The 25,068-nt window shown below is 43.1% G+C and overlaps 1 protein-coding gene and 1 long non-coding RNA gene across 8 annotated transcripts in view; one reads left to right on the forward strand and one right to left on the reverse strand.

The window, feature by feature from the left end:
- The window catches only part of LOC116056993 (scavenger receptor cysteine-rich type 1 protein M160-like), a 1,012,348-nt gene that overhangs the window by 855,061 nt on the left and 132,219 nt on the right, over positions 1 to 25,068 (reverse strand). For all 7 annotated transcript variants that reach the window (XM_035999024.1, XM_035999021.1, XM_035999020.1 and 4 more), the window contains one exon: positions 1,700 to 1,990. In XM_035999024.1, coding sequence (XP_035854917.1) covers positions 1,700 to 1,990 — 291 coding nt within the window. The remainder of the gene's footprint in view (positions 1 to 1,699; positions 1,991 to 25,068) is intronic.
- Positions 821 to 20,347, forward strand: LOC118494633. The gene is made up of 3 exons (XR_004896759.1): positions 821 to 831; positions 8,954 to 8,961; positions 20,268 to 20,347. It is a non-coding gene; the product is annotated as an uncharacterized LOC118494633 (long non-coding RNA).

Consider the following 25,068-nt stretch of genomic DNA (forward strand, 5'->3'; position numbering starts at 1 on the left):
TATGCCCAACCGGTCTACATGTGCTTTGTGGATCTGGAGAAGGCGTATGACCGGGTCCCCCGGGAGACACTGTGGGAGGTGCTGCGGGAGTATGGGGTGAGGGGGTCCCTTCTCAGGGCCATCCAATCTCTGTACGACCAAAGCGAGAGCTGTGTCCGTGTTCTCGGCAGTAAGTCGGACTCGTTTCAGGTGAGAGTTGGCCTCCGCCAGGGCTGCGCTTTGTCACCAATCCTGTTTGTAGTATTTATGGACAGGATATCGAGGCGTAGTCGGGGTGGAGAGGGGTTGCAGTTTGGTGAGCTGGGGATCTCATCGCTGCTTTTTGCAGATGATGTGGTCCTGATGGCATCGTCGGCCTGTGACCTTCAGCACTCACTGGATCGGTTCGCAGCCGAGTGTGAAGCGGCTGGGATGAGGATCAGCACCTCTAAATCTGAGGCCATGGTTCTCAGCAGGAAACCGATGGAGTGCCTTCTCCAGGTAGGGAATGAGTCTTTACCCCAAGTGAAGGAGTTCAAGTACCTTGGAGTCTTGTTCGCGAGTGAGGGAACAATGGAGCGGGAGATTGGTCGGAGAATCGGCGCAGCGGGTGCGGTATTACACTCAATTTATCGCACCGTTGTGACGAAAAGAGAGCTGAGCCAGAAGGCAAAGCTCTCAATCTACCGGTCAGTTTTCGTTCCTACCCTCACCTATGGTCATGAAGGCTGGGTCATGACCGAAAGAACGAGATCCAGGGTACAAGCGGCCGAAATGGGTTTCCTCAGGAGGGTGGCTGGCGTCTCCCTTAGAGATAGGGTGAGAAGCTCAGTCATCCGTGAGGAGCTCGGAGTAGAGCCGCTGCTCCTTCGCGTCGAAAGGAGCCAGTTGAGGTGGTTCGGGCATCTGGTAAGGATGCCTCCTGGGCGCCTCCCTAGGGAGGTTTTCCAGGCACGTCCAGCTGGGAGGAGGCCTCGGGGAAGACCCAGGACTAGGTGGAGGGATTATATCTCCAACCTGGCCTGGGAACGCCTCGGGATCCCCCAGTCGGAGCTGGTTAATGTGGCTCGGGAAAGGGAAGTTTGGGGTCCCCTGCTGGAGCTGCTACCCCCGCGACCCGTTACCGGATAAGCGGAAGAAGATGGATGGATGGATATCCTGAAATCCCTCTGTAATTTTGTTTATATCTTGTGTATAAACAAAATGAAAAAAGAATTTTGCACCTGGCTTTATCATATGTTCTGATCTATCTACTGAAAATATATGCAAAATCGCGCATTTTTAATGAGAAAATGCCTAATTTGTGTAAATAAACAAACATTTCAAAAACTTGTAATACATTTTTTTATATACTTGTGTAAGTAATCAACTGAGGAAGTTTCATGGAGATATCTATTATTTTAAAATTTTAGCCTATTCACCTGTAGTGTCTCACCTTAAACACTTTAAAACACGCAGCGTAACAAAACAGACACACACAGACACACACACACACAGACACACACACACACACACACACACACACACACACACACACACACACACACACACACACACACAGATTCTTCCTACTTTCTTTCAGACTAAATTATTTATCTAACAGTTTTTATTTATTTTTGTTTTTTACAGTGAAATACATTTCGTCTTTTATTTTAAGTTTTTGTTGTGTATTTTTGTATGTTGTTTGAAATAAAAGCATTCATTCATTTGATGGGGTTACCTGAGCAGGTGAGATGAAGGAAGGAGGAAGAGGAATCTGATTCAGCACACTCCCTCAGAGCAGATCCAGACTCAACACAGTCAGACCTGATCCACCACACAGATCTGCCTGAGGACTCTTGTCTCTCTACTACAGAAACAGCAGAGCCACAGTCTGACTCTCTGCAGGCAGCAGCTGCTGTCTTAAGGGTCCAGCCAGAGAAAGGGTCATCCACTGGTCTCCATTCTCCTTTATGTTTCACCTCCAGTGATCCTCCACAGCGACTGGCTCCTCCCACCAACCTGACAGACTCTAAACAGAAACCAGAGTCATCACCAAAATGAGTTAATTTACTTAAAAAAGATTAAACTGTAAATGTTGATTCTTTATTTGTCTTTTCTGTCTGTGTGTACCTGTTGAGGTGAGGTCTCCTTCAGCTTGGAGTCCTGAGGATAAATCAGAAGGTAAACATCAGGAGAAAGCAGCATGATTGGATCACACACACACACACACACACACACACACACACACACACACACACACACACACACACACACACACACACACACACATACACAGACACACACAAACACACACAGAGACACAAACACAGATGGACACACACACACAGACATACAGACACACAAACACACACACACACACACACACACTCACAGACACAAGTATGTGTGTTTAGTGTTTAGACTGTTTTCTGTGACTGCTTCACAATAAAAGCCTCCTGTGTTTGTCCAGTTGAGGATGTTTTAATGTGAAGCAGCAGCAGGAAGTGTTGTGTTAGCGTTAGCATCCAGATATCAATCAGCTGTGATACGGCTGCAGGAGAGAGAACAGGAAACACAGATATCAACCTGATCAACTCCCTCTCAGTAACACTGATCACATGCTGCAGCGTTTCCTGTAAAGCTGTCATGAGGAGGAGTCACCGCAAAACTTTCTGCACAATTTCCCGCTTATCGATAAAAACCACACGGATGATTACTGATTATCAGCAGGGTGACAGAATGTTACTATGCAGAATTTCACACAGACTTAAACACATTTAAAACATAAAAACATAACTCCAAATATTAAATCTCCACACCGAACAGAAAAACACTCGGCTAAATTCTTCAGATTGTCATTCTGGATCATCTCTGATAACTGTTAAACAATCTGCAGATTCTGTCTGGTTCTGATGATGAGTAAAGTTATAATTTCTGATATGGTATCATTAGTTCAGTGTTTGGTTAAATAATTAGGGTTAAGGTTGGATGTTACAGAAATAACAACGGACTAAAAATAGAATCAGAAACGTGGTTTGATTTGATGAAAATCTGAAGGATTCTAACGATTTGACTAAATCCATTTTCCTTTTTTGTCTTTTCTTTCTCTGTCTCTGATTTACAGATCGATATGTGAATATGAAATGTTTTAACACTGCAACTGAGACGTTGGTGTGTTATGAAGCCACGAGGCACTTTGTGTGTCTGAGAGGAAATAAAGAATCAATGAATGATAAGAAGAGACGATGTTTAAAGCAGAGTGGTACCTGAGCTCCACAGCAGCAGCAGCAGCAGCAGGTCATCCATTTCCAGGTGGAGGGTCTCTCTGCGTCCGTCTTCCCGTCTGTCTGCTCTCTGCTCTGATCATCACATGTGCTGTCCTCAGGTTGCATCTGCATACAGGAAGAGGCGGAGCTTTACTGGAATACATCTCATTTATAGCCATTTGTACTAGAAACTCAGATATTCTGAGGTGAAAGTCGGAAACACGCCCCCTGTTTCCAAAGTTTAACTCTACTTGTCTTGCATGTGTGTGTGAACATATAACAACTAAATAAAAGCACTACATATCTGTCTCTGCCTCGTTAAACTCTTGTCACCTGCTGGATTGCTGGCAGCTGGCTCTCACTGATGCTGACCTGGATATTGTAGTTTTAGGCTGGTGGCCATCTTGGTTGTAGGCTGTTGCAGCCACCTTGGGGACATTCCTCCCATCCAGCACACGGCCTCTCAGGATGAAGTTTGACAGAACTAAAGTAGGAGAAAGAGTGTGATTGTGTGTCTGTGTGTCTCTGATGGCTCCATTAAAGATGATGTTTCCACTCTGTGGACTGAAGGGAACTCTGAACTGAATCTCTGAGAAACTGATGCTCTGATAAGAAGCTGCTCACACACACACACACACACACACACACACACACACACACACACACACACACACACACAGAATGAAGGAATATTTACATGCTGCTCAACTCAAACACAACAGGCTTTCTGGGGACATTTTACAGACAACGTAATAGTTTCTTGTGGGGACCAGTTTGGTCCAAAATGTTTCACACACAGTTTCTACTCAGACACTGACAAAAGGTATGCTGTGGGGACATTGTCAGTGTCCAGAAAACACTGATAATTACCCATTAAAAAGACCCTTCTGAAGGTTAAGATCTACCCTAAGTAACCTACCATACTTCTACAAACCTTTTAGATGCATTACATTACCCTGTTGAGTGTAATCATTTATACTACAGTACATGACATTACACTTCCTTCCTCTTCTTAGCTACTTAAGACATCAAAATACCAAAACCTGACATAAAGAGACTGTAGAATGAAATATGAAGTAATGAACATTAATGCACAAATCCAATCTGATCACTAACAAATACCAGTGCAGGAACTCTGGTTAAAATATCTGATTTGCCTGCAGTTTCACCATAGCCTTAGATTGATTTCTTCTATAATATTCATATCCTAATCAATTCAAGAGATTTTGATACATGTTGCAACACCACGGGCCATTGTGTACACTGTATAATGTGCAACATACTTGTGTTCTCCATGGGCAGTCTTCACCCCCATAGTCATGCGTAATTTCCTCTCCTTTAATGTTGAAATGACCCATCTTCTCTCGAAGCATCAATACTTAAAATGGAAACATGAGAAAGGAGGAAATACAAACATCACTAAATATTACCACAAAATCAGAGCCTCACTTAGAGAGTATAGTACAGGTACAAGTTGAAGTCTTACCACCATGTTTTCCCTTTCCACTTAAACACAAACATAAAAACAGCACATGACGGGTGGTAAAGTTTTCGTCTTCCCTGGGATTCTGCGTCATTTCTAACATCTCCCCTGTATTCTACAAAAAAATCTACTTTGCAAATAGAGGACTTTGCAAATACACCACGTCCTGTGAAAGACAAAAAAAGCATTTTCAACAGAACAGGAAAACCTATACATCCTTTCATATTAGTCTAGACCTTAACATATAGTAGCAAATTTGAGATCATCAAGTTAGCCTGACATTCTGCATTAGATGTTCATCAAATAATGATTGTATACATTATAATTATTATCTGATAAATCACATCAGACACCATCTTACCTTTAACTGCATTGATATACTTCACCTCTAATTTGGATGTCTTGTCAGACTTTGAAAGAACATAGTGAGTGGCATCCTGAAGGGGGCTGATCCGTGGTGCCATTTTTATACTGCAGGAAAATGTTTAAAATTGCATTAAATTAAGTTTGAGTAATTGTGTGAATGCTGATTCAACAGCATTCACAGTATTGTTATTCTTTTCTTCATTATTCTTCTTCTTATTATTATTATTCCACTTCTTCCGTACGTTTTCAGCTAGAAAAAACCTTCAAATATCAACATGTTCAGCTCTTTCAGCACATGATGGGACTTCTTCAACTTTTGTTCTGCTATTCATACTTTTTAAATATTAAGCTTTTAAACACGTGAACCTAGCTTCTATGTAACCTAATAAGGGGAAGTATGCAGTCTTGCTTTTTATGCACTACTGACAGGCTGAGATTGTTAATAAAAGTGTCTGACAACACTATCGATATCAGAACGTGACCTTTTGTCTGAAGACAGCGGTGTGGAGAGTGGAACACAACTCGAGAAAAAGGCGTTCAGGATGTCTGTTTTTTCGGAGTAGGCTACAGCAATCATAGGCTCCTGTTAATAAAAGTTTGTCAGTGCCATGGCTAAATATGTAAATGGTTTAAGGCAGGGCATGAAATTGGCACCCGCCCACCCGCCAAATGCGGGTAACTTTTGTGATTGGCGGGTGAAACTGTCAATCTACCTTCCACATTGGCGGGTAGCCAATGAGAATTGAGTGATTCAGACTCGTAACTATCGGTAAGCAGGGTACACGGTTGCTTACGGGCCTGGTCCAATCAGGGGCCCGCATCACTGGAAGACACTGATTGAAAGCCGGGGCCCCCTATCGCATTTTCATTACTCACACAATCCCAGCATCCCACGTGCAGCCACTGACCAAGCGGGAGTGAGAACGGGTTAAATTAATTTCCTAGTTTCTGATATGAAGACGAGACGTGTGTGTGACTCAAACATCTTACATTTACCAACAAAACATACAGCGAAAGACCGTGGAAAACATTTCAGACCGTCCTGCCAACATGTATACATTTTAACATCAATGTACGCTGGAACGATTTATCACTCTAAAGTCAGCGCTGCTGTTTCAAATTGTCGGCTCTCTGCAGCGGGCGGGACTGCTCCGTTTCCCCCGCGACTGACACGCACACACAATCACACACAAACACACACACAGACACACACACACAAACACACGAACGCACAGACACACACACACACACACGGTGGATGCAGGAAAAAACGCAGATGAGATGTTCAGGATGACCTAAATTGAGGACAGCTACTCTCGTTATTGTAAGTGCAATGATAAGTTAAAGTCCAATAAGTCCTTTATTAAACCGTATGAATGTGTGTCCCAGGCCAGGATAGGAAATTAACTAACAATGTAAAGATCAACAAGCCACTGACAATGACAGATATGTTCATATTTGATTCATCCAATAAATTATTTAGTGTATTAAATCCACCAGCCTTTTTCATCACAACATTTGCAGCATCCTGAGCCTTTTTGGTAAGGTTCCTAGGAAATCTCAGCCCAGAGTAGTTAATTAATAGTAATAATTATTATTCTCCCCAAAACAAGTTTCCTTTTTATTTATTTTTTTATTTTTAAGAACTATACAAAAAACATTCATGTGTTATGGTGCACATTCAGCAGTGTGTTGTTGTTGTTGTGGTGGCGTAGGCTACTCCTGATTTTGTCAGTCATCTCATCTCTTATATCAGTGGCGTAACGAGCCAACACCGGGCCCCTATGCAGGATTATCAAGGCGGCCCCCTACTACAGCACGTGATGACGGAGCAATGTCCACGAGTAGGCTACCATCAATAGGACAGGAGAGGATCACAGAGACACAGCAAGTCCTGTTTTCACCTTTATGAGGCAAAAAAAAACTGGCTGGTAAAAAGGGACTGGTGGTCAAAAAAGTTAACTTCATGCCCTGGTTTCAACGATGTGGATGTGGTCGTTATAATTGGATGGCTGCCTGTATTCATTTGAGCCAGAGTACAACGTTAATGACTGTTAAAGAAAGCATTGGGAATCTTAACCAAAAAAGTTCATAACACGATGGCTTGAGTTGCAAAACCTGAAGGTGCTTTTATTTACAAAAAAGTGGTTAAACAGACGCAGGACGTCCACAGCAAAAACAGAACAAATAAAAAACCATGTTTTTACACAAGGTTTTCACTAGCAAAGTTTCTCAGTTTCACATCACATCACTGAACGCCATGCTTAGGTGGCCAGAAGCTAATATATGTTATAAGCCCCTCCCACTAGACCAAACCACTCTCAACTGCTACAATTATCTCTCAATTATTATTATTATTATTATTACCATTTAGACATTTATAATGTTGCTGCTAGTTTCTACCATAAACAAATAACAGACTCTTGATCAAGTAATTTTCCACTCTACTAACTTTAGAAAACACAAAAACTTACACATTTTCAACTAAAAGATCTACCCTCACCTATGACCCAGATATATGGTATCTCCCACCATCAGCACACCTGAGTGTGACAGTTTTAGGCCCTATATGAACTCCAGGGACTGGAGAGAGAGAGTTAAAAATAATGGTTAAGTAACATAGTTTGTTGTAAAATAGAAATGAATAAACTGAACTGACTAAACTAAACTAATGTAATGTGGTATTTTTTTCAACAGTGTTTTAGTGAATGAAATGTATAAAAGTGTGACTGCTAATTTACTGTCTGGGTGCTTGGTGACCTGAGTAGGTTTACCATGTGCCATCCAAAAGTGACAGAGCCTTTGTTCCACGGACGAAGAGAGAGAGAGAGGAGAAGGGTGAAGCAGCGGCTGGAGGGCTACGGGGCTTGGGATATTGGTAGTGCTCCCATGGGTGCTGTGCCCTGTCTGTTATCACACAACAGGCTTTGTGGGGACATTTTACACACCATGTTAGCCTACAGTTTGTTGTGGGGACCAGTTTTGTACAATGCTTCACACACAGTTTCTACTCAGACACTGACAAAAGGTGTACTGTGGGCACATCGACAGTGTCCAGAAAACACTGATAATTAACTAAGAAAAAAGACCCTTAGCTGATTAAGACAACAGAAATACCGGGCCGCCCCTAGCTCACCCAGTAAGAGCATTCGTCCCATGTTGGCTGAGTCCTGCAGCGGCACAGGTTCAAATCCAACTCGCTGCCCTTTGCTGCGTGTCATCCCCCATCTCTCTCCCCCTTTCTGGTCTATCCACTGTCAATAAAGGGAAAATGCCCCAAACAATAATCTTAAAAAAAAAAAGACAACAAACATACCAAAACCTGAGAAAGAGAGACTGTAGAATGAAATCTGAAGTAATGAACATGAATGCACAAATCCAATCTGATCACTAACAAATAACAGTGCAGGAACTCTGGTTAAAAATTCAACACCTTTACAATAAATTGTATACAAAAACAACTGAGGCCTCTACTCTGCGTCTGGAGTTAGCCTAAACCTAACACTAAACACTGCTTATATTGGGTCGCCATATGCCTCCAAATATCCCACTACCACTTATAAATGCACTTACCTTTTGTTTCACTTCAGTTTCTCTGTCCAAATCATTAGCCCATTGTTTTTATTTTTATTTAACCTTTATTTAACCAGGTAGGCCATTCAGAACAGGTTCTCATTTGCAATGGTGACCTGGCCAAGAAAAGCTTTAGCATTAGCTGTCAGACAGACAGGCAGTTAGAGAGACAGACAGACAGTTAGAGCAACAGACAGACAGACAGTGAGAGAGACAGACAGACAGATTTGTGAGACAAAGCCCAGAGATTAGGACTTATGCGACGAGAGAAGCCTTCTGTAAATTAAAACCCCCTGAGAGATAGACTAACAGGTAACTTACCCATGATGCATCAGTGCTGGGCTTGTGTTCAGACTCTGTGGCGCCTCCTACAGGAGAGACGTGTTGCTGCAGCGCTGCCGCCTCCTCGTTATCCCCCGACGTCCCGCTGCTGCCTGCACACAGGTCACATGGTACAGGTCACATGGTACAGGTCACATGATACAGGTCATATGGTACAGGTCACATGATACAGGTCACATGATACAGGTCACATGGTACAGGTCACATGGTACAGGTCACATGGTACAGGTCACATGATACAGGTCACATGGTACAGGTCACATGGTACAGGTCACATGGTACAGGTCACATGATACAGGTCACATGATACAGGTCACATGGTACAGGTCACATGATACAGGTCACATGGTACAGGTCACATGGTACAGGTCACATGGTACAGGTCACATGATACAGGTCACCTGGTACAGGTCACATGATACAGGTCACATGGTACAGGTCACATGGTACAGGTCACATGATACAGGTCACATGATACAGGTCACATGGTACAGGTCACATGATACAGGTCACCTGGTACAGGTCACATGATACAGGTCACATGGTACAGGTCACATGATACAGGTCACATGGTACAGGTCACATGATACAGGTCACATGGTACAGGTCACATGGTACAGGTCACATGGTACAAGTCACATGGTACAGGTCACATTTCATTGATGAAGAAGCCATTGATCAACATCAGTGTAAATGTGCTGGCTGAGTGTGGAGTCTCTGATAATATAAATATAAAGAAAGGTTTCATTTCATTTTTTCATTTCATTTATTTTTTTATTTCGAACAAAATTAAAAATACATATGCATATACAGCATGTATCCATATATACATATACATACATACATACATACATATGCATACAAATACACATATATAAATGTATCTATAAAATAAAAGTGTGTAGCAACACACCAAAGGAAAAGGAACAATCTCCATCCAGTGTTTACAGTAATTTTAAAAATACTATTACCAGTTTATATTTAAAAACATTTGTCCAAAAAGGAGCAGGATGAAGCCGAAGCTTATAAAGTTTCCTACCCCTGATTCACTATAAGTCACTTCTTTATATATCCTATATTTTTACAACATGATAATGAAAATACACAACAATACATCTCTAATTCTTCACATACCAAACCCTTTTGTTTATTTATTTACATTTTAAGTACATCAACAACCCATTTCCGAAAATCCATCATCCTAACAATCCATACACTAACCCCCTTTCACCATCATCTGTCTTCCTCTTCATATCCTTTTAATAAAGTGTTTTTATATAACTTTTTAAACTTTGTTATGTTTGTACAATGTTTAAGCACCTGGTCTAGCCCATTCCACAAACTCACCCCACCAATCGTGATGCACATACTTTTTAAAGTTGTTCTTATTTTGAGTTTTTTAAAGTTTATTTGTTCTCTCAGGTTATACCCACCCTGTCTTTCCATAAACATTTTTTGTAAATTTCCTGGAAGTAAATTATTTCTTGCTTTGAACATGATTTGTGCTGTCTTAAATTTAACCAGATCAATGAATTTCAGAATGTGTGACTTGAAGAATAAAGGACTTGTGTGCTCCAGGTATCCAACATTATTTATGATTCTGACTACTTTCTTTTGTAATGTGCATAACGGCTGTAGGTTGGTTTTGTATGCATGTCCCCAGATTTCCACACAGTAACTTAGATATGGCTGTATGAGTGAATTATACAGAGTATGTAATGATTTATTGTCTAAAATATGTCTTGATTTATTTATTATTGCTATCGTCTTTGCTAGTTTTGCTTTGACATGGTTTATGTGAGGTTTCCAGCAGATTTTGTGGTCTAAAATCACACCAAGAAATTTATTTTCATATACTCTTTCAATACTTATGTTATCGATTTGTATTTCTACTTGACAGCTAGTTTTATGGTTTCCAAACAACATTATCTTTGTTTTGCTTATATTTAATGACAGTTTATTTACATCAAACCACTGTTTTAATTTGACCATTTCTGATGTGATCATCTCCAAAAGCTGCTGTAAATTATCACCAGAACAGAAAATATTTGTATCATCCGCAAATAGAATACATTTTAGTATATCCGATACCCTGCATATATCATTGATGTAAATTATGAAAAGCTTTGGACCTAAGACCGACCCCTGTGGTACCCCACATGTTATGTTCATGTATGTTGATTTATGATCCCCAATTTCTACAAATTGTTGCCTGTTTGTTAAGTAGCTACTCACCCAATCCAATCCAACTCCTCTGATACCATATTTCTCTAATTTATGTAATAAAATGTCATGATTTATGGTGTCAAATGCTTTCTTTAGATCTATAAAAATTCCCACTACATGTTTCTTTTTATCTACGCAATTTGTGATTTCCTCAACTAATTCCATTAGTGCCAAAGTAGTTGATCTATCTGCCCGGAATCCATATTGACTGTCCACTAGAAGCTTAGATGTTTCGATAAAATTATTAAGTCTTTCTGTAAAAAGCTTTTCAAGTATTTTGGAGAACTGGGGGAGTATAGAAACAGGCCTGTAATTTGTGAAAAGGTGTCTATCCCCAGTTTTATATACTGGTATTACTTTTGCTATTTTCAGGTGACCTGACTCTCACCTTTAGCAGCGCTCTCTGCTGGCTCCTCCTCTTCCTCACTGCTCCTCTCACCCTGAGAGAGGGAGAGACCCTTCATCATTACATCATCATTACATCATCATCATATCAACATTACTGGTGCGTTCATGCCACCTCTGAATGAATGACAGGGACCGCCCCCGTGATTATGTTGTTTTTCCGACTACCAGCATTCACAGGGTTAGGATGGTCGGGATGCATGTTCTTCTTCTTCTGTTATATTGGCGTTTGGCATAACAACTTGTTGCATGACTGCCACCAGCTGCTGGGCGTAGCCTAGGAGCATCCTTATATTTATGTCAATGGGAGCATCAGGTGTGTGAAAACCTGGTGAAAACATGGAGGCCACAATAATTTGCTGCTGTTTTCTAATGCGAGCATCCAACCAGCACATGGTCAGGTGTTTGAGTTATCTGCAGGACAACGAACGGGAAAGGACAGGATAAGGTGTTGTTGTTTCATACATAGGTCTCTTTATGAATAATCTGAAACATGTTATGTCTGTGTATGTTTCTCAGCAGAGGCGTTTGTCCACAATAAATAAGTTTATTGTCATTGAAATATGTTCAGTGAACCAAAGTCGCCTCCATCAAACGTCAGCGTCACCAACTGGGAAACTCGGTCAAAATCCAGCCCCAGTTTCCCCCTCTGATTCCAACAGGAAGGGACGAGAATGATGACGTTTTCACTCGGAAAAACGTTTTCACTCGGAAAAACGTTTTCACTCGGAAAAACGTTTTCACTCGGAAAAACGTTTTCACTCAGACACAGATACACACACACACACACACACACACACACACACAGAAACACAGATACACACAGACACACACAGACACACACACACACACACACACACACAGACACAGATACACACAGATACACACACAGACACACACAGATACACACACACACACAGATACACACAGAAACACACACACACACACAGACACACACAGATACACACAGACACACACACACAGATACACACACACAGAAACACACACAGACAGACACACACAGAAACACACAGAAACACACACAGACACACACACACACACACACACACACACACACACACACACACACACACACACACACACACACACACAGACACACACAGACACACACACACACACACACACACACACACACACACACAGACACACACAGAAACACACACAGACACACACAGAAACCCACCTGGTGGGTGTTGGAGGTGAGTCTGCGGAGGCGTGTCCTCAGCTGTAGCTCCTCCCCCTGCGAGCTGAGCAGCAGCAGCTCCAGCCTATCAGATTGCTCCGTCAGCTGTCGGACCGTCTCCCGGTACTGGTCCTTCTCCTGCAGGAGCAGCCACGCCTCCTCCTGCTGCTCCGCCCGCGACGCCAGAGCCTGGACAGCCAATCACACGCTTTGCCTTCATGACATCATCAACAACATCTTTACAACTACAACTTTGTTGTTGTTTAGTCGGCAGCCTGGTGGGTTTGGTGATGCTGATTTTGTGGATAAATGTCTTGTATGTGTCTGTATTTTTGTGTCTTCCTTTCTTGGCTTTCACAATCTTCTGTCTCTTTTTTTGGGCATTTCTGCCTTTATTGGACAGGAAAGCTGAGATATGAAGGGGACATGCAGGAAAACCGTCTCAGGTCGGACTCGAACCCTGGACCTTCTGCGTTGAGGAACAAACCTCTACACATGTGCGCCCCCTCTGCCGCCTGAGCTAACCGGCCACCTTCTGTCTCTTTTTATATATTCTTAACCCTTGTGTTGTCGTCTCGGCGACCACGCAGCTTTTTGTCATTCTGGGTCTAAATGAATTTGGTCGTCTTTTTCAACGTTTTTTGTTGTTTTTTGTCACTTTTTTTCCGATGTCTTTGTTGATATTATTTTATTTATTTTTTTTTACGTTTTTTTTTTTTTTATCAAGTTTTTGAAGTTTTTCTGAAGTCTCTGTCGATTTTTGTTTTGAAGTTTTTCTTTTTCTTTTTTTCACGTTTTTGAAGCATTTTTGTCACCTTTTTCAACCTTCTATACATTTTTATTCAAATGCTATAACATCCAATAAAATACCCAAATTAATTGAGAGTAGTGAACTCATTTCTTTTACACTAAAGAACGTTGTACGGAAACATCCACGGTATTTGTTGAAAGAAACCCAAATTTCTGATATAGAAACTTTTTAAAAATGGGTCATATTTGACCAGAGGAAACAGGAGAGTTAAATTGATTTATTCACCTGCTACTGGACCAATGTCAAAGGTTGTTGTTCACATCAGGCACAAAAACATGAGAAAACAGGGTAACACTGGAAGAAACTGAAGCTAGCCTTTAAGTAGCAATCACCGAATATTCTATTATACTGAATATTCAATATTTATATAATGACTTCACGTAAACATACACCACCACTTTCTAAAGCCACGTGGCGTGTTATCTGTACGCATTTTGAGCTATCCGCGTGGATGTATCCACAAGTTTCCAACGTCCCATGATGCTTTGCGTCAAAAGTGGGCGCGACTTCCGCTTCGAGCTTCGATAGACGGAAGTAAACAAGCGGGAAGTGTTACTCATTCATTCATTTAGAAATTCATTCAGAAATACCGATGAAACTTGCTAATGGTGTGGGAACACAACCATAACGAGCTTAAAAAGGGTGAAACATCAGTACCTTTACCCTCCGCGGTAGATGGTTGGGAGGATGACGTGAAGAAGTGGCCTCGTATCACTTACGGTAGCATTTTTAGCTATTTTGTTGCTTCAGTAGCCTGTGATGGTACAGCAATGAGCAATTTGAAAAGCTCAGAGGCGTATCAGTATCTTCACAGTGATAAAGTCGGTCGGGTGTTGTTTAAAAATGTCGGAAACTACCTGGTTTATCTAAAAGCGGACATTGAACCGAGCCAGAGCCTACACGTAGCACATCATAAGGCTTGGGTGCTAGCATCAGTGACAGGTGAAGTACAGACAGCAGGTTGCTCATGTATTGCAGGGCCAGGACGATCTTGTAGTCATGCAGCAGCACTTTTGTGGAAGGTCAGTAAAGTATGGACTATTAGGGGTACAGACATTGTTTATTGTATTGTGATATTAATAATAAATGTTACGTTACTAAACTGAAATGTTTACTGTGTCATTCATGTTCTGCATGTTGTTTCACTGTAGCCTTCAGTCAAATTCTTGAGTCTAAGATTGTAGGATGATGAGATTTAATTTCATTGGATTTAGGTTGAAAATGCAGTGAGGCAGGGCAAGACAGGGATGGCAAGCACTGATGTGCAAAGAAAGTGGAATTCTGGTGTAAAGAAGAATGTAGGTCTGAAGAAGGTTAAGCACATTAATTTTAACCATCACAGACCTAGCCACATATATCCAGGCCCATCACTACGTTCAATGCAAGAATTAACAACCTCCCCACAACTTTTTAAGAACCATAGAGAGTTCATAGCCCACAGCAATTCATCATTGCCATTCATTCATGATGGCCCCACTGTTTAAGCTCCAGACAAATGGTCTTCTTCAGTTGAGTTACAGAGCAGATGTAGACAGCAGCAAGGCAGGCCTCAGCAAACATGATCCAGCCCACAATAACACACTCTGTCATACTGAACACAGCACAACCCTCACCTGTCCAAAGTGCACCAAGTTTTATGAGGACTGCATCAAAGTGTCCCATGTACAAGCAGATACACTGATGGTAGAAACCAGGATGCAAAGTTCTTCACAGTTATGGCATGATGCTAGAAAGCTGCGTATAACAGCCAGCACAGCAAAAAAAGTCCCAAAAAGGAGCACCACTGATCCCAGAAAATGTCTAAATGAGCATCTGTACCCAACTTTCACCGGCAATACAGCAACGCAGCATGGCAAAGAAAATGAGATCAAGGTCATCACACTCATGGAGAGCAGAGGGCATACTGTGGAGAAGAGAGGCCTGGTTGTGCACCCTGACTATCTTTGGTTGGGAGCCAGTCCAGATGGGATCCTTGATTCAACACAGCTCCTTGAGATCAAGTGCCCCTTCAAGAGTTGCATGTCACTGACAGAATTTCTGGGACGACCAAATGGTGACATCAAAAGATTAGGTGATGAACAGTACCTGATCCTTCCCAAAGGAAAGGATGGATACTACCTGCAGGTAAATAAAATGTTTTCAAGTAGATTAGCTCTATTATTAGATAAACAATGTTTTTTATATCTATTTCAATGTTTGTTTTTTTTCACCAACATGCACTAACAATCCTTATTTCAGACACAATTGACCATGATGTGTCTGGGCCTACAGAGCTGCAAGCTGGTCATCTGGACCCCAAGTGAGGACATTGAAATGGACGTTCGATTTGACAAAAACTACACAGATGCCCAAGTTCAACAACTGCAGAATTTCTACTTTTCACACATGCTACCTAGATTGGCAGATGATTTTGCTGACAAGAAGATAAATCTCTGCCCAACATACCTGCAGATCTTTAATGAGTAGTTGAGGCAGGGTTTACACTGTATAATCAGTTTTATTGGTTGTATATTCTGAAGAAATATACCTACACAAAGACAGTGTAATGCTGTTTCACTAGTTTAAATAGAAAACAAAAGAATTTTTCAGTTCATTGACAGTTCCACTTTTATTGAAAGTTTTAAGGTGAAAGCCAGTTGTTTGAGCTGACAAAACAATAAAATATATTAAAGTTAACAAATAGTTACCTGTATAAACATTGTAAATACATTTTTGTAAATTAACTCAATTATATGAAATAACTTGTACATGTTAGTTAATTATAAGAATACATTAATGTGTCATTTGAATTTTTCTCTTCCACTTAGCGTTTCTACACACGACGTGACCTGCAGCACTCCCACAGACTGTTAATATTAAGCACTCCACACTCCACCGTCCTCTTAATACAGCCATGCACTCCACTTGAGGAGCAGTCGGCTCGGCAGCTCTCAAAATCTGAGCAAAATCTTTTAAACTGACCTTTGTCGATCAACAAACAGACAGATTCAGCAACTGCATGGCCTATTTCTCTCTTAAAATGTTTTCAGAAACATGTTTTGGTGAACTATCTTCGTAAAATACGAGACCGTTTTCAGTAGGTGGTTATTACACATTAGCAGTGTACTGACGAAAAAAGTGTTTTTCCAACAAACAAACTATAAAACACTCATATCTCATAGTAGCAGCTAGATTCACCGATTATAATTCATAGCTTAAAAATACAATAGAAAAAAAATAATAAATAATTAAAACAAGGCATGGATCACCGGTGGGTCGTCATGAGTAAAAACATGTTTTCCATTCAATTGATAAAGTGGCTCAAACATGCCACCCATAAAAATTCCTGCATTCAAAAAGAATATGAACATTCAGTATGCTCCGCAAAATTATTGTTATTGTGTCTATTTGCTTGAAATAAGCTCCCCTCGCAGATTTACAAGTGCTGCACAGATCTTTAGTATTTTGTCAATTTTAGTGACAAAATGAATAGGCACAGTTTGAGAGAGGATCTTGTACACCTTAAGACGCCTGATAGCTCGCTCAATGTGTATGCGGACATTAGCAATGCGCCTTGTACGAGTGACCTGCTCATTTGTCAGCTGGCTTTTCTTATGCGTAAAGGCTGGCGTGATCAAACCAACGTTCCGTTCCTCCAGCAAATCCCTGATGGTGAAGCCACGGTCCCCCGTCACCTCATCTCCGGCACGCAGATGGTCGAGAAACCCAGAGTTCTGTGTGATGAATCTATCGCTACATTTGCCACCATAAGCTTCTGAAATGTACATAACAATTCCAGATGGAGCAGTTGCTACTAGGTACTTGACAGTATTGCTAGCATAGTAGTGACTGTAAGATTCAGTTCGTGAGTCTAGATTTTTAGCCTTCTGAAGGACACTTTCTGTGCAGTCAATTATGCATGTTGTGTTTGGAAAACTGTCCATAAAAGCCTTCGGCAAAGTGGCCTTTATTGTTTCACGAGGCAGCCATGGAATGAGATCCTGGGTGTGCTCAGCAATCACATCTATCCAGAATTTCAGTGTTTTACTGACTTGACCAGGTGACATTTTGAAGCGTTTTGCTAAATTCGCAATAACAAAGTTCTGTCTAAGCTTCATCAATGTCAACAGGATTTGGTCCTCTGCTGGCAATGTTGATGATTTGGGGGCAAAATGTTGCAAGCAAGACACAAGTGTTTTAAATTCAAGTAGCGGAATCCCTGTGTACAGCAAACAGTCTGCATCATCTTTCAATGTTAACTCTGCAACAGGCAGCGAATCAGAAGACGGGGCAGTTGTCACACCACATGTGATAGTAGGTCCTTTGGAGTAGATGTGGTCCTCCATTGCTGGGTCTGACCACTGTGTTTGGGCATCATGGAAGGTCTGTGAAGTAGGGCCTGGCTCCCCAGAAACCTCCATCACATCAGGCTCATCTGCAGGGAATACATTAATTACATATTTATGTTACAACATGAGATTTATAACTGCAGTAGTATCAGTTCAGGTATATGGAAAGTACATAAGGATTGACTTAAATTAAATGTACAAATTTGAACCACAGTATTTAAATAAATTGATATTCATGTTTAGATTGTGATATTCTTTGTGAAGTACACAGAAAAGCATAACAAGAACTACTAACGTTACTACTTTTAAAAACATTAACGTGTCTGTGCCTTATTTGTTGCTGTTCTCAGACTTTTTTTCCACTGCAAAATAAGCACTCTGGCTTAGTGACATCTAGACACATAGAGTGCGTTTAATAATCTCAAAACAGATATTCTGTAAATGTTAACTAAAAGAGGGAACGAAATTAACACCTGCCACAGTGTGCCAAATGCAGGATAAAACTTTGTGCTAGGTTAAAATATCAGGCCATCTGTCTACCACCATGGCAGACATTTTTTCTTATATTAATTTTAAGCATTTCAAGAACAGTTAAGGTATTTAAAAAAACTGTATACGGAAAACTAACAAGCTAACGTTAGTGGACCTACCTGTGACATGTGGAGTCCTGGGTCGGCGTCTCTTCTACGGTGGCTTCTCGTAACCGAGAACAAGCTTTGGGTACGGGTTATCCTGTGTTGGCTTCTTGTCAATGAAGTGAAACGAGCACACAAACAGATGTTTGGGGGGCTCTTTTAGGTTTAAGTTCTTAAGCCATGTTCGTTTTGGTTCATCGTCTTGATTTGAAAACTTTACCACCGATGGCATGGACACTCGGCGTTAGTTTTTGGCTTGTGTTCATAACACTCACGTTTAAGCCACTGACTTAATTTTGTGCGGTTATTTGTACAACCCCGAACAGCACATGTTGTCCCTGAGCTCCTTAACGACATCTCAACCACTTTACAATAATAGAAAACGATCCGAAAACACCTAAAATATACTTAGCCTCTTTGCTAATTAGCTGACTCACAACCGTTGGAATGCTACTTCCGCTGTCTCACCGGAAGTTTCACCCACATTCTTTTTTACATTAGTGCCCCCCGGAAACAGGTGGATAAAAAGTGACAAAAATGCTTCAAAAATGTGGGAAAAAATGCATGTCCACAAACTTCTATATCTCAGGACGATAGTTGTACCTTTAACTTGAAGGTCAATCTTCTGTTTTCAGACACATTTCAGGGGAGCCTTAAATCATATTGTAAAATTCCAGCCTGATCTCAATAAGTGGTGTATGTATGACATGCCAATTCTTAAAAGAAGAAAGTGAAGGTTGGTTTTAGGAAACGTGACACGTGGGACGTGATCCCCGGTCTCCTGGTGAAAGTCCTGTGTTTGACCCGTCCTCCCCCCCGACCAACCTCCCTACGTGGATTTTCTCCCTTTCATTCTACTCGCTACGGTGTAAATTCACACGCAATTGCAAGGTAATGTAAGTCAATGGAGGCCAAACGGCGTTGATAAACACGCTAAAAAGCGAATATGCGTCTTAATAACAAGCCAATAATGGCATACAAATTGGCGTGTCATACATACGCCACTTCATGACATCAATCTGAAAAAATACAATATGATTTAAGACGCCTTCATACAGGCCTCTGAAATGTGTCTGAGAGCAGAAGATGGACCTTCAAGTTGAAGGTACAACTATCGTCCTGAAATATAGAAGTTTGTGGACATGCATTATCCAAAAGAATGCATCTTCTTGCTTGATTTTGTTGAAATAGATGCCTCCTCACCTTGTCTCTCTCTCGGATCACCTCCTTCAGCTGTCGGAGGGTTTGTTTGTTTCGTTGGCGGTACATCCGGGCGTCTCCCTTCAGCTGAGCACACAGCAGCTCCAACTCCTCCTTCTCCTCCACGCTCTGAAACAAACGCACCCAGCAGAGACGCTTTACACCACAACATCTGGAAACAAACGCACCCAGCAGAGACGCATTACACTCGACAACATCTGGAAACAAACGCACCCAGCAGAGACGCATTACACCCGACAACATCTGGAAACAAACGCACCAAGCAGAGACGCTTTACACCTGACAATATCTGGAAACAAAGCAGCCAGCAGAGACTCTTTACACCCGACAACATCTGGAAACAAACGCACCCAGCAGAGACGCATTACACCCGACAACATCTGGAAACAAACGCACCCAGCAGAGACGCATTACACCCGACAACATCTGGAAACAAATGCATACAGTGGAACTACAATTCCCATCCCGTCACGTGACGCCCTCTGACCCAAAAAGACTTTTCCCTTCAGACTCACCCGGAGAAAGAAGCTGCAGGCTCATAAATGCTCTGTTTTTAGTTCTCTTCCTGTTTTTGGGTCGGAACTTCTCACCAAACTCAGTTCACGTGAACCTGTTTTTTCTTTATTTCTTTAAGGGGACCAGACTTCCAAACTGCTCTGGTGTGAAAGAAACCTAAATCAGGTTGGTGGCTGTTAAAGGTGGCGTGTTTGTTTGGTGGCTGTTAAAGGTGGCGTGTTTGGTTGGTGGCTGTTAAAGGTGGCGTGTTTGTTTGGTGGCTGTTAAAGGTGGCGTGTTTGGTTGGTGGCTGTTAAAGGTGGCGTGTTTGTTTGGTGGCTGTTAAATGTGGCGTGTTTGTGTGTTCCCTCTCAGGTTCCTGGGAACGTCGGGTGAACGTGTGCGACATCCAGAAGTACAGCAGCATGGAGGATCACCTGGAGATCCTGGAGGAGACGCTGCGGCTCCGACACCTCGCCCTGACGGCGCCCAACACTCTGGGTCAGGCGCTCCGTTACTACGGCTGCATCTCGGCCGCCGCCGCCTGGGTTTAAACACGAATACCTTCCGCTATGTCTGGGTTTAACCTTTGTGTCGTCCTCCCGTCGACCACGTCACTTTTAGTTTTTTCTGGGTCAAAATTTTAAATGAAAACTTTTTTTTCAACATTTTGTTGTTATTTTTTGACACTTGTCACTATTTCTGACGTTTTTGTTGATTTTTTAATGTTTTTTTATTTTTATTTATTTTTAAATTTTTTTTAAATTTTTTTAATGTTTTTGTCGATTGTTTTCGTTGCGTTTTTGTCACTTTTTCAACATTTTTGTCGAATTTTTTATTTATTTAATTTTATTTATTTATTTCATGTTTTTTGTCTATTTTCTCGTGTTTTTTAAGTTTTTTTCAACGTTCTTTTGTCACTTTTTTTCCTCCTTTAAATACGATAAAATTCAATAAAACACCCAAATTCAATAAAAGTAGTGAAATTACATTATTTATTTTACTTGTGAAGAGTAATGGTTGTACGGAACCATCCTCGTTAGTTTCTTTGACAATTTGGTTGAAAGAAACCCAAATTTCTGAAATGGAAACTTTGTTTTAAAAAAATGGGTGAAATGTGACCCGAGAACGACAGGAGGGTTAAACACGAACATCTTCTGATACGTCTGATTGGCTCTTTTCAGTCATATTTATATTTTCAAAAAAAAGTTGCATTTTTCTAAAACTCAGCTTTTTTTTTGTTTTTTTGAAAAGATTTTAGCAAAATGTCTAAAAACAAAAGCCCCTAAAACTTCATCTCTCCTGGTGTCCTTGGGTCACATTTGACCCATTTAAGAAGTTTCCATTTCAGAAATTTGGGTTTCTTTCAACCCACTTTTCAAACAACATAGCGTGGATGGTTCCTACAACGCTCCTCACAAGTTAGATAAACGATCAGTTCACTACTTTCATTGAATTTGAGGGTTCAATTTGATAGCATTTGATGAAAAAAATGATACAAGAACATTGAAAAAAGTGACAAAAATGTCGGAAAGAGCTTCAAAAACGACTGAAAAAAAAATACGAAAATGTCAAAATAGCACAGAAAAAAACTTGACTTCTCCGGGAACCATCACCTTATCGTGGTGGAGAGGTTTGTGTGTCCCTATGAACCTGAGGGCTGTGTTGCCTGGAGCTTTGTGCTCCTGGTAGGGTCTCCCAAGGCAAAGTGGTCTCAGGTGAGGGGCCAGACAAAGAATGGTTCAAAAACCCTATGAAAAAACGAGGTAGAGATGATGTGACCCTGCCCGGAGGAAGCCCGGGGCCCCCGTCTGGAGCCAGGCCCAGATGGAGGGCCCGTCAGCGAGCGCCTGGTGGCCGGGTTTGCCACGGAGCCCGGCCGGGCACAGCCCGAAAAAGCTACGTGGCACCTCTCTCTCCAACCCATGGGCCCACCACCTGTGGGAGGAACCGCTGGGGTCGGGTGCGCTGCCACATGGGTGGCAGTGAAGGTCAGGGGCCTCGACGGACCAGACCCGGGCAGCAGACGCTGGCTCTGGGGACGTGGAACGTCACCTCTCTGTGGGGGAAGGAACCGGAACTTGTGCGGGAGGTGGAGCGCTACCAGTTGGATCTGGTGGGGCTTACCTCTACGCACAGTCTCGGTTCTGGAACCATACTCCTGGATAGGGGTTGGACTCTTTTCTTCTCCGGAGTTGCCCAGGGTGTGAGGCGCCGGGCGGGTGTGGGGATACTCACAAGCCCCCGGCTGAGCGCTGCTACGTTGGAGTTTACCCCGGTGGACGAGAGGGTCGCCTCCCTACGCCTGCGGGTTGTGGGGGGGGAAAACTCTGACTGTTGTTTGTGCGTATGCACCAAACAAGAGCTCGGAGTATTCGGCCTTCTTGGAGACCTTGAATGGAGTCCTGTATGGGGCTCCAGTGGGGGACTCCATAGTTCTGCTGGGGGACTTCAACGCGCACGTGGGCAATGATGGAGACACATGGAGAGGCGTGATTGGGAGGAACGGCCTCCCTGATCTAAACCAGAGTGGTTGTTTGTTGTTGGACTTCTGTGCTAGTCATGGATTGTCTATAACGAACACCATGTTCGAACATAGGGATGCTCATAAGTGTACTTGGTACCAGAGCACCCTAGGCCAAAGGTCAATGATCGATTTTATAATCGTTTCATCTGATCTGAGGCCGTATGTTTTGGACACTCGGGTGAAGAGAGGGGCAGAGCTGTCAACTGATCACCATCTGGTGGTAAGTTGGGTCAGAGGGTGGGGGAAGACTCTGGACAGACCTGGTAAACCCAAACGGGTAGTGCGGGTGAACTGGGAACGTCTGGAGGAGGCCCCTGTCCGACAGACTTTCAACTCACACCTCCGGCGGAGCTTTTCGTGCATCCCTGTGGAGGCTGGGGGCATTGAACCCGAGTGGACAATGTTCAAAGTTTCCATTGCTGAAGCTGCGGCGGGGAGCTGTGGTCTTAGGGTCTTAGGTGCCTCAAGGGGCGGCAACCCACGAACACCGTGGTGGACACCGGTGGTCAGGGAAGCCATCCGACTGAAGAAGGAGTCTTTCTGGGATATGTTATCCCAGGGGACTCCGGAGGCAGTTGCAAGGTACCGAAGGGCCCGAAGGGCTGCAGCCTCTGCCGTGAAAGAGGCAAAGCAGCGGGTGTGGGAAAAGTTCGGAGAAGACATGGAGAAGGACTTTCGGTCGGCACCAAGGTGCTTCTGGAAAACTGTTCGCCACCTCAGGAGGGGGAAGCGGGGAAACATCCAAGCCGTGTACAGTAAGGATGGGACGCTGTTGACCTCAACTGAGGAGGTAATAGGGCGGTGGAAGGAGCACTTTGAGGAACTCCTAAATCCGACTAATACGCCCTCTATGGTAGAGGCAGAGCTGGAGGATGATGGGGGATTGTCGTCAATTTCCCTGGTGGAAGTTGCTGAGGTAGTTAAACAACTCCACAGTGGCAAAGCTCCAGGGATTGATGAGATCCGTCCAGAAATGCTTAAAGCTCTGGGTGTGGAGGGGTTGTCTTGGTTGACACGCCTCTTCAACATTGCGTGGAAGTCGGGGACGGTGCCTAAGGAGTGGCAGACTGGGGTGGTGGTTCCCCTTTTCAAAAAGGGGGACCAGAGGGTGTGTGCCAATTACAGGGGTATCACACTTCTCAGCCTCCCCGGTAAAGTCTACTCCAAGGTGCTGGAAAGGAGGGTTCGGTCGATAGTCGAACCTCAGGTTGAAGAGGAACAATGCGGATTCCGTCCTGGTCGTGGAACAACGAACCAGATCTTTACTCTCGCAAGGATCCTGGAGGGAGCCTGGGAGTATGCCCAACCGGTCTACATGTGTTTTGTGGATCTGGAGAAGGCGTATGACCGGGTCCCCCGGGAGATACTGTGGGAGGTGCTGCGGGAGTATGGGGTGAGGGGGTCCCTTCTCAGGGCCATCCAATCTCTGTACGACCAAAGCGAGAGCTGTGTCCGGGTTCTCGGCAGTAAGTCGGACTCGTTTCAGGTGAGGGTTGGCCTCCGCCAGGGCTGCGCTTTGTCACCAATCCTGTTTGTAGTATTTATGGACAGGATATCGAGGCGTAGTCGGGGTGGAGAGGGGTTGCAGTTCGGTGAGCTGGGGATCTCATCGCTGCTTTTTGCGGATGATGTGGTCCTGATGGCATCATCGGCCTGTGACCTTCAGCACTCACTGGATCGGTTCGCAGCCGAGTGTGAAGCGGCTGGGATGAGGATCAGCACCTCTAAATCGGAGGCCATGGTTCTCAGCAGGAAACCGATGGAGTGCCTTCTCCAGGTAGGGAATGAGTCCTTACCCCAAGTGAAGGAGTTCAACTACCTGGGGGTCTTGTTCGCGAGTGAGGGGACAATGGAGCGGGAGATTGGTCGGAGAATCGGCGCAGCGGGTGCGGTATTACATTCAATTTATCGCACCGTTGTGACGAAAAGAGAGCTGAGCCAGAAGGCAAAGCTCTCGATCTACCGGTCAGTTTTCGTTCCTACCCTCACCTATGGTCATGAAGGCTGGGTCATGACTGAAAGAACGAGATCCAGGGTACAAGCGGCCGAAATGGGTTTCCTCAGGAGGGTGGCTGGCGTCTCCCTTAGAGATAGGGTGAGAAGCTCAGTCATCCGTGAGGAGCTCGGAGTAGAGCCGCTGCTCCTTCGCGTCGAAAGGAGCCAGTTGAGGTGGTTCGGGCATCTGGTAAGGATGCCCCCTGGGCGCCTCCCTAGGGAGGTGTTCC

The sequence above is a fragment of the Sander lucioperca genome, chromosome 2 (genome assembly GCF_008315115.2).
Source record: "Sander lucioperca isolate FBNREF2018 chromosome 2, SLUC_FBN_1.2, whole genome shotgun sequence".
Taxonomy (NCBI): Eukaryota; Metazoa; Chordata; class Actinopteri; order Perciformes; family Percidae; genus Sander; species Sander lucioperca.